Below are 10,599 nucleotides of genomic sequence, written 5' to 3' on the forward strand. Positions count from 1 at the left end.
TACAAATGATTTAACATTTAACTTTACAATCACAATTAAAATAAATTAAAGATGAACTAGGAGCCTAGGATAAACATCGAACACTGTTTAAGAGAGGCAGACATAAATCTGTGTATTTCAGTATGTAGGTTGGATTAGCATTTTATAAGCATTTTAGTGTTGAATTCTCAATAAATCACTGAACTATATGTTTAACAGATCTTTAACCTTGTCCACGGAGGACAGAAGAAAATGTATATATGCTAGTTAGCATTGTAAATGTGTGGCCACGTCTGTGGTAGAACAAAAAAATCAGTGGCGAACCTACAATTTGTGAGGTCATGAGGCTTGAACCGTTATGGGGGGGCCTGTTCGTAACCAGCAACGAGATCTGGGTAATCACTGTTATCTTCTTCAACGAGGCTGTTCAACCACAAATGTAACCACTACATCTCACACCCTGATTAAATCTGAGATATAAATAAATATAAATATATAAGCTCTATTTGATTTTAGAGACAAATATAGACATTTTTATATACAATATGTGATTTGTGCGCGCGGTAATTTAATAGAAGTTTGTTATTACCCAAAGTAAGAAGAACTATCAATAAACGAACCTAAATGATGACTACAAATACGAAAGAAAAATGTTATTAAATTGATTTTGCAACACTACAGCTGTTTGATGTATTCTGGCTTTACCACACACCCGGCCATCCGGGTGTGTGTTAAAGCCAGCTAAAGCTTTAGCCAGCCAGCTAAAGCTACACACCTGTTAAATTCTAGTCACTAAAGATCTGACTAAAATCAAGCAACGAAGACATCCTGGCAGACCAGACTAATCACCAGGGGAAGGCTGGCCACGGGGCAGACTGCCAGAGTAGCATTATTCTCTAAATTATTATCAGGTACGAGCTTAACCTGCATTAGGTTCAGTTTTCCGCCCTCAATTTCCCCGAAGATGACCTTAAAGAAACTATGTCAAACAGTTTGCATAGACGACTCAAAATAAAGCGAACCGAATGGAAATCATGAGAACGCTAAGTCAAGATGACTACACAGTATATAGAAGGGATAGGTCGAGATAAGAGAATGGAATGAAGGAACAATGCCCAACCACTTGGACCGTCGGGGATTGAACGCTGACCTGCAAGAACTGTGGCCATCGCTATACCGATCATTCCCAGCTCTAATATAAACCTTAAGACTCCAAAGTCTTCAAGACATCATTTGTTCAGATGTATACACGAGAAGATAGATCAAGTCAAAGACTTGGAGCCGTACAAACATTGACGATCGACCATTGTAAACATCTCAAGCTGAACATTCTTATTGTGACGTGTTATTCTTGCGTGCGGCCAATCGTACGGTCCGGCCATTCTTAGCCTTCTACTGACTTGACTAAATGAACAAAACCATAATATCTGAGATTAGAAACCAAGGAGGAAGCCGCCTCACCCGCAAATACAGCCACCTCACCTGATAACAGAAAAAATTGCATAATCCCAGAGAGGGGGAGGATAATAAGAACAAAAAGAGCAACATATTTACACCGCTTGATCGACTTTCACCAGAACAGGTGAGCAAACATGTACAATTTGAAAACTGGTCAAGGAACCTATCGTTTCACATTTAAAAGAATCTAAAGCTAAAATAATTGACCGGCAAATTACAGGTATCACGTAAAATTATCACTGGCCGTCTCGTGTTACCAGAATAATAATTAGGTTATATAATCAAAAGCTGTTGACGACAACTTTACATCGCCCTCGGTCGCCATGACAGCCGATAGTGCGAGCACCTACCGACAGGCGGCGCCTAACTGCAATGGATCTAATTGCCCTTTCCTGATATTCAAATGCAATGACCCAGATTGGCATTTGCTTTGATTCTATACCCACTTTCCCTACACTAATTGTAACTAGTCCCTGCATCAGATATTCATTGTAATGACTGGAATATAAAGTCTAGCTTTTTGTTATTATTACTGTAAATGTTTCTCTTAGTTAAAATAGTAGTTTGTTTTGTTAGTGTTAATTTCATTTGCGTTTGATAATATGTGTATGAATCCGTGTGTAAAGTTATCCCTCGCGTTTTTCGTGAGTAGCCGCCCTCCCCCCACACCAACACACATACACACACACACACGCGCGCACACACACACACGCACACACACACACACTAGACTAGTCTAGTGTGTGGGTATGCTACTAGACTAGTCCCAGAACTAAGAGGCATGAGTTATGAGGAAAGGCTGCGGGAAATGCATCTCACGACACTGGAAGACAGAAGAGTAAGGGGGGACATGATCACAACCTACAAAATCCTCAGGGGAATCGACCGGGTAAACAAGGATGAACTTTTCAACACTGGTGGGACGCGAACAAGGGGACACAGGTGGAAGCTGAGTACCCAAATGAGCCACAGAGACGTTAGAAAGAACTTTTTCAGTGTCAGAGTAGTTAGCAAATGGAATGCATTAGGAAGTGATGTGGTGGAGGCTGACTCCATTCACAGTTTCAAATGTAGATATGATAGAGCCCAATAGGCTCAGGAATCTGTACACCAGTTGATTGACGGTTGAGAGGCGGGACCAAAGAGCCAGAGCTCAACCCCCGCAAGCACAATTAGGTGAGTACAATTAGGTGAGTACACACACACACACACACACACACACACACACACACACACACACACACACACACACACACACACACACACACACACACACACACACACACACACAGGTTGTGAGGTGTCTGTGCCTCTGTGAGGTACTTACCTCACTGTGTGATGTTATTTTAGATTCACCTACTCTGAACAAAAAGTTTCAAGTAGCACGGGCTATGGTGAGCCCGTAGTGGACTTCCCTGGCACAGGAGCGGGGATGTAACTAACTGGGTGTGATGTTATTGACCTCCACTTATATCTCAGTGACTGGAATTGCAATCGTTAATCTGGTGAGTGAGAGATTTGCCCATGATAGTATATCATACCTTTTCCTGTGTATTTGAAGTGTTTATAAATGCATATTGGTTCTACATCCCTGGTTTAAATTAACGTGGAGTCGATGGCTGAGCGGACAGAACATTGGACGCGTGATCCTGTGGTCCCGGGTTCGATCCCGGCGAGAAACAATGGGCAGAGTTTCTTTCGCCCTGATGCCCCTGTTATTTAGCAGTAGATAGGTACCTGGGAGTGAGTCAGCTGTCACGGGCTGCTTCCAGGGGGTGGAGGCCTGGTCGAGGACCGGGCCGCGGGGACACTAAAGCCCCGAAATCATCTCAAGATAACGTACCTACATTGTAAATAAGAACGTAAGGGCGGCGTTTCGTGAGTTCGTACTCTAGGGTACGACTTACAAGTTCGTGCCCTTACATCATCAGATGGATATCTGACCCGATATCCATCTGATATGTACCGATATCCACCTAACTTGATCATGCTATTACAGGCTCCGATATCCACTTGCCGGGTCCCAATGTCTACTCCCTCAGCTTGATATCCAGCCTTCCCCCGACCCGATATCTAGCTATCCCCCGACCCGATGTCCACGTTACGCTGTTATGCGATCTTAATCGGGACATCGACTTACACCACAAACTGATTTCTTTAAAAGCTGCTGAACGGACTTAAAAACACAAAACAGGCACAAATTTTCCATTCATCACACACAGCTTAACAAGTCCTAACAAGCTTAAATTTAACAAGTTTCTTTTTGCAATGTTGACATCTTAACATCTAAGTTGATAACAGCTAAAATGCTATCTGCCTTCAAGCCTACGAATATCTCCGACTTGCCAGGACGGCTATCTTCACTAAAATTATATTTAAAATAAACCCTGGATTTGAATTATCCGGGTCAATCTTCTTGTTATCTAGAATGTCAACAGTACGGTAAGTTAATCTCTGTTAATCTCTGTTAATCTCTGGCCGTTGGTACGGGTAACGGCAACTAGATGGTAACGACACTAGGTACTAAATAATAACGGTAACCTGATCACTACTATTATTCTATAACCTCCTCGTATTAAGCAACATCTTAATCCAATCATCCGTTCCTTAAGCAAGATAATTGCACAGCTTAATTTCAAGTAGCAAAATTATGGTTTATGTCAATGAAGAAATAGTGGACAAACCACAGTAGAATTTTTGGTGCTATTACAGATAGCGCCATAAATTTTGATAATTTTGAAGATAATTTGATAATTTTGAAGATGAAAAAAAAGATAATTTTGCTATTACAGATCCTATAATCCCCCTTCCACCCTTCCCTTCACTAGGCTGTCGAAATCACCACCACCAGAACTATTAGGTACCAATATAATTTCAAAAGATGTCAATAGCTTAGTTTTACCTTACACATGGATAATTAGGAACAGAACAGCAGCTTAAATACAAGTTGTTAACGATGATAATTAATGATAATTTAAGAGCGCTTTCTTAAAAATGTAGAAATAGCCTCATACCCTTACCGTTTGGGCCTCGTAGAACCAAACCCCTTACCCCTCGGTATACATACCCTTGGGTATACATACCCTATCCCTGGGGTAAGAACCCCTGGTCTAATGAATACAATATCATTCTCTCTCCGTCAGACCAGCTGGAAGAGAGGTCTTCGCTGTGTCGCCTAGACCATGTGATTAGATAGTTTTTATCAACGAAGAAGCTTGTTTATTGGCACACACAGGTGCCAATAAACGCGGCACAAACATATCAATGTAACGATCTCAATGTTTGTTTCCATGTTTTCTGTCAGCAGTTTTTAAACAGTTAATAGCATCACTATTAGAAGACAAGAGGAATCTGTCAATTCCGTTCTAGCATTTGTCCGTAAAATTTAAGCTGTGGCGCTGAAGGAAGATAAACACGAATACAACATAATACAATCACAAGTTAATGCCATATTAAAATAAATGAGGCATAAAAATACAACACACTTGGAAAATATACACTTGGAAAAATACATTCCGCTTGGATCTTATTCCCGACATCACCCTGAGCACCGCTAAATTCCCCCCCCCCCCCACCCCCAAGTACACAAGCATGTGAGACTGCCATCCTTATTATAACCCCTATGTTATTTGTTGTCTAAGATTCGCCACCCGGAACACAAAGTTCCAAGCAGCATGGGCTATGGTGAGCCCGCAGTAACCCCCCATGTTAACCCGGAACCTATCCACTTAACACAACTGGTAAAGCAACACCAACTTAACACAAAGCAGCGTTAATATCAACAGCAGCAGCAGCAGCAGCAGCAACAGCAGCAGCTTCACAACAGGAGTATAATTAAGATTATTACACAGAAATCCTTATTAAATTAATATTATTTATGGTCATAGCGACATGTGTGTAAATTATGGCATGTGTAAAAATTTGCAATTTTTTTTAGGAAAAATTAATCTAATATTTTTTTTAGCTTAAATTGAGTTTTATAATTAAACTAACACATTTACTGTAATGTTATATTTGTTTTTAAACTAATTTAAAATGTAATGTATTGAGAAAGAAGTTAAACAAATTCATTAAAAATTTTGTGACTTTCATTTAGTTAAATATCAATATACTTCTATTCCTGAAATAAAATTATGATTACTAAAATACATGAGTAATAATTGTTTGGTTAAATATGACATTAGCAACAAATAAAACTATAATATGAGTTGTAACTTATCTGCATCTCAAACAAAATTAATAAAAAAATAATAACATCTGAAACTGGATTTGCGTTACATTTATTTTAAGTTACTCTTGACGCAAAATTTAAAATGCTTGGAAAAATAGAACTCCCAATGATCTTAACCTCTGTGAATCCACATTAGATATAGTAACAGAAATAATAAAAATAAATAAGGCTAGGATGCCACAGGTCCCACACTGCCAAAAACCTTACCTGTATGGCCCTCCCCCTTACTGAAGGATCCTTACTTCTTCCACCTTAAGAATATCCTCACCCACACCACTATTAACAACCATTCTTTGCACTGATTCCGCTTTCTTTCGCTTTCTATTATCTCGAATTATCTGTGATTTTCTGGAAATTACACACCGAGGGTTAGAGGTCTTCGCTCAGTGAGAAGACCCTTGAAATTATTAACACTTTTGTGATGTGATAACGCGTTTAAGTGCCGCTAATTGTCTTCTTTATTATGCTCTTATTTTCTTTTATGCAAACTTAATTTCAGCGTAATATTTGTTCACTAATTCCAATATCGTACTGATAATTTACGGGTGAAAATTATGCGATTAACGCTTATATTTCTTCTGGTCAAGAGAAGGGATGCGCCGGTAACTAGTTTGACTAGGACAGCACCCTGAGTGGTAGCTAAGGGGCCAGCACGGGTGGTATAGCCCCCACCTGAGAGACAAGTGGATGGCCAGAGACGGCACCAAGTGTTATATGTGAAGGCAAAGTAGCGTGTAGCCTTGGCCGGCGTGTGAGAGGGGGGGCGGCGGCCGTCCACGTGAAGCTGGGCACGTCACCGAGACCTACACACCCGACACGTCTTACCCGGGCCGAGTCGCCAGCCGCACTGGCGGCAGCCGCTGAACGTCACCTCCACCATCATCCTCACTATACCGCCCACCGCTCATTCCTCCTACTTCAAACCCCTCCCCTCCTGCTGATGTCGCCACTCTCCTCCTGCTGCTCCTGCTGCTCCTGCTGCTCCTGCTGCTCCTGCTGTCCTGCTTCTACTACTTCTTGATGCTACGTGCAGTTCGCACGAAGGGTTTTATCCTCCCGATGACTGCACTTCTACTACTGGGTTTTCTTCCTCCTTGTTGTTCCTCTCTGCTAATCCTTGTAGTGCTGGAAATGCGGCTTCTAATATATTCTACTGTTGCTGTTTCTGTTGCTGGTTCTGTTGTTACTGTATCACTGCCGCTGCCGTTAGATCTCGACCAATTAATTCCTCAAAAGAATGCACCAAGCCGGGAAGACAATGTAGCATCTTAGAGATCTCGTCACTGTAGCACTGTAGCATCTTATAGTGCTACCCCACCATCACCCACTCGGGGGCCAGTTACCGTCAGCCACCCGGGGACCAGTCACCGTCACCCACCCGAGGACCAGCCACCGTCACCCACCCGAGGGACCAGTCACCGTCACCCACCCGAGGGGCCAGTCACCGTCACCCACCCGAGGGACCAGTCACCGTCACCCACCCGAGGGGCCAGTCACCGTCACCCACCCGAGGGACCAGTCACCGTCACCCACCCGAGGGGCCAGTCACCGTCACCCACCCGAGAGACCAGTCACCGTCACCCACCCGGGGACCAGTCACCGTCACCCACCCGGGGACCAGCCACCGTCACCCACCCGAGGGGCCAGTCACCGTCACCCACCCGAGAGACCAGTCACCGTCACCCACCCGGGGACCAGTCACCGTCACCCACCCGGGGACCAGCCCCCGTCACCCACCCGAGGGACCAGCCACCGTCACTCACCCGGGGACCAGTCACCGTCACCCACCCGAGGGACCAGTCACCGTCACCCACCCGAGGGACCAGTCACCGTCACCCACCCGAGGACCAGCCACCGTCACCCACCCGAGGGACCAGTCACCGTCACCCACCCGAGGGACCAGTCACCGTCAGCCACCCGGGGACCAGTCACCGTCACCCACCCGAGGGACCAGTCACCGTCACCCACCCGAGGGACCAGTCACCGTCAGCCACCCGGGGACCAGTCACCGTCACCCACCCGAGGGACCAGTCACCGTCACCCACCCGAGGACCAGCCACCGTCAGCCACCCGAGGACCAGCCACCGTCACCCACCCGGGGACCAGTCAAAGTCACCCACCCGAGGACCAGCCACCGTCACCCACCCGGGGGCCAGTCACCGTCACCCACCCGGGGACCAGTCACCGTCAGCCACCCGGGGACCAGTCACCGTCACCCACCCGAGGGACCAGTCACCGTCACCCACCCGAGGGACCAGTCACCGTCAGCCACCCGGGGACCAGTCACCGTCACCCACCCGAGGGACCAGTCACCGTCACCCACCCGAGGGACCAGTCACCGTCAGCCACCCGAGGGACCAGTCACCGTCACCCACCCGAGGGACCAGTCACCGTCACCCACCCGAGGACCAGCCACCGTCACCCACCCGAGGGACCAGTCACCGTCACCCACCCGGGGACCAGTCACCGTCACCCACCCGAGGGACCAGTCACAGTCACCCACCCGAGGACCAGCCACCGTCACCCACCCGAGGACCAGCCACCGTCACCCACCCGAGGGACCAGCCACCGTCACCCACCCGAGGGACCAGTCACCGTCACCCACCCGAGGGACCAGTCACAGTCACCCACCCGAGGACCAGCCACCGTCACCCACCCGAGGACCAGCCACCGTCACCCACCCGAGGGACCAGCCACCGTCACCCACCCGAGGGACCAGTCACCGTCACCCACCCGGGGACCAGTCACAGTCACCCACCCGAGGGACCAGCCACCGTCACCCACCCGAGGACCAGCCACCGTCACCCACCCGAGGGACCAGTCACAGTCACCCACCCGAGGGACCAGTCACCGTCACCCACCCGAGGGACCAGTCACAGTCACCCACCCGAGGGACCAGTCACCGTCACCCACCCGAGGGACCAGCCACCGTCACCCACCCGAGGGACCAGTCACCGTCACCCACCCGAGGGACCAGTCACCGTCACCCACCCGAGGGACCAGTCACCGTCAGCCACCCGGGGACCAGTCACCGTCACCCACCCGAGGGACCAGTCACCGTCACCCACCCGAGGGACCAGTCACCGTCAGCCACCCGAGGGACCAGTCACCGTCACCCACCCGAGGGACCAGTCACCGTCACCCACCCGAGGGACCAGTCACCGTCACCCACCCGAGGGACCAGTCACCGTCACCCACCCGAGGGACCAGCCACCGTCACCCACCGGAGGGACCAGTCACCGTCACCCACCCGAGGGACCAGTCACCGTCACCCACCCGAGGGACCAGTCACCGTCACCCACCCGAGGACCAGCCACCGTCACCCACCCGAGGACCAGCCACCGTCACCCACCCGAGGACCAGTCACCGTCACCCACCCGAGGACCAGCCACCGTCACCCACCCGAGGACCAGCCACCGTCACCCACCCGAGGGACCAGCCACCGTCACCCACCCGAGGGACCAGTCACCGTCACCCACCCGAGGGACCAGTCACCGTCACCCACCCGAGGGACCAGTCACCGTCACCCACCCGAGGGACCAGTCACCGTCACCCACCCGAGGGACCAGTCACCGTCACCCACCCGAGGGACCAGTCACCGTCACCCACCCGAGGGACCAGTCACCGTCAGCCACCCGAGGGACCAGTCACCGTCACCCACCCGAGGGACCAGTCACCGTCACCCACCCGAGGGACCAGTCACCGTCACCCACCCGAGGGACCAGCCACCGTCACCCACCCGAGGGACCAGTCACCGTCACCCACCCGAGGGACCAGTCACCGTCACCCACCCGAGGGACCAGTCACCGTCACCCACCCGAGGGACCAGCCACCGTCACCCACCGGAGGGACCAGTCACCGTCACCCACCCGAGGGACCAGTCACCGTCACCCACCCGAGGGACCAGTCACCGTCACCCACCCGAGGACCAGCCACCGTCACCCACCCGAGGGACCAGTCACCGTCACCCACCCGAGGGACCAGCCACCGTCACCCACCCGAGGGACCAGTCACCGTCACCCACCCGAGGGACCAGTCACCGTCACCCACCCGAGGGACCAGTCACCGTCACCCACCCGAGGGACCAGTCACAGTCACCCACCCGAGGGACCAGTCACCGTCACCCACCCGAGGACCAGCCACCGTCACCCACCCGGGGACCAGTCACAGTCACCCACCCGAGGGACCAGTCACCGTCACCCACCCGAGGACCAGCCACCGTCACCCACCCGAGGACCAGCCACCGTCACCCACCCGAGGGACCAGCCACCGTCAGCCACCCGAGGGACCAGTCACCGTCACCCACCCGAGGGACCAGCCACCGTCAGCCACCCGAGGGACCAGTCACCGTCACCCACCCGAGGGACCAGTCACCGTCACCCACCCGAGGGACCAGTCACCGTCACCCACCCGAGAGACCAGTCACCGTCACCCACCCGGGGACCAGTCACCGTCACCCACCCGAGGGACCAGCCACCGTCACCCACCCGAGGGACCAGTCACCGTCACCCACCCGAGGGGCCAGTCACCGTCACCCACCCGAGGGACCAGTCACCGTCACCCACCCGAGGGACCAGCCACCGTCACCCACCCGAGGGACCAGCCACCGTCACCCACCCGAGGGACCAGTCACCGTCACCCACCCGAGGGACCAGTCACCGTCACCCACCCGAGGGACCAGTCACAGTCACCCACCAGTGAAGTAACAATGTTTACAAAGATACACGTCCTGTTTATATGGCTAGGTTTAGCTACCAACTTTTGTTTATATGCATAATCTCTCCAGGTCTCTCTCTCTCTCTTTCTCTCTCTCTCTCCTCCCACCTTCTTTGCTCCTGCTCTCCATGTCTGTGACACACACACACACACACACACACACACACACACACACACACACACACACACACACACACAATGCCAGCACACCCACA

General features: G+C 50.6%; 2 protein-coding genes across 2 annotated transcripts in view; one reads left to right on the forward strand and one right to left on the reverse strand.

Annotated features, from left to right (window-relative positions):
* rdgA (retinal degeneration A) overlaps positions 1-6,519 on the reverse strand; it is a 699,236-nt gene extending 692,717 nt beyond the window's left edge. The window contains exon 1 of the mRNA XM_069331304.1: positions 5,876-6,519. The gene's annotated coding sequence lies outside the window, so the exon portion shown is untranslated. The remainder of the gene's footprint in view (positions 1-5,875) is intronic.
* The window catches only part of LOC138368367 (uncharacterized), a 28,785-nt gene extending 18,411 nt beyond the window's left edge, over positions 1-10,374 (forward strand). Inside the window, exon 4 of the mRNA XM_069330896.1 lies at positions 6,976-10,374. Coding sequence (XP_069186997.1) covers positions 6,976-10,374 — 3,399 coding nt within the window. The remainder of the gene's footprint in view (positions 1-6,975) is intronic.
* Positions 10,375-10,599: the final 225 nt, after the last annotated feature.

Source organism: Procambarus clarkii, chromosome 25 (assembly GCF_040958095.1).
Source record: "Procambarus clarkii isolate CNS0578487 chromosome 25, FALCON_Pclarkii_2.0, whole genome shotgun sequence".
In the NCBI taxonomy this organism is placed as follows: Eukaryota; Metazoa; Arthropoda; class Malacostraca; order Decapoda; family Cambaridae; genus Procambarus; species Procambarus clarkii.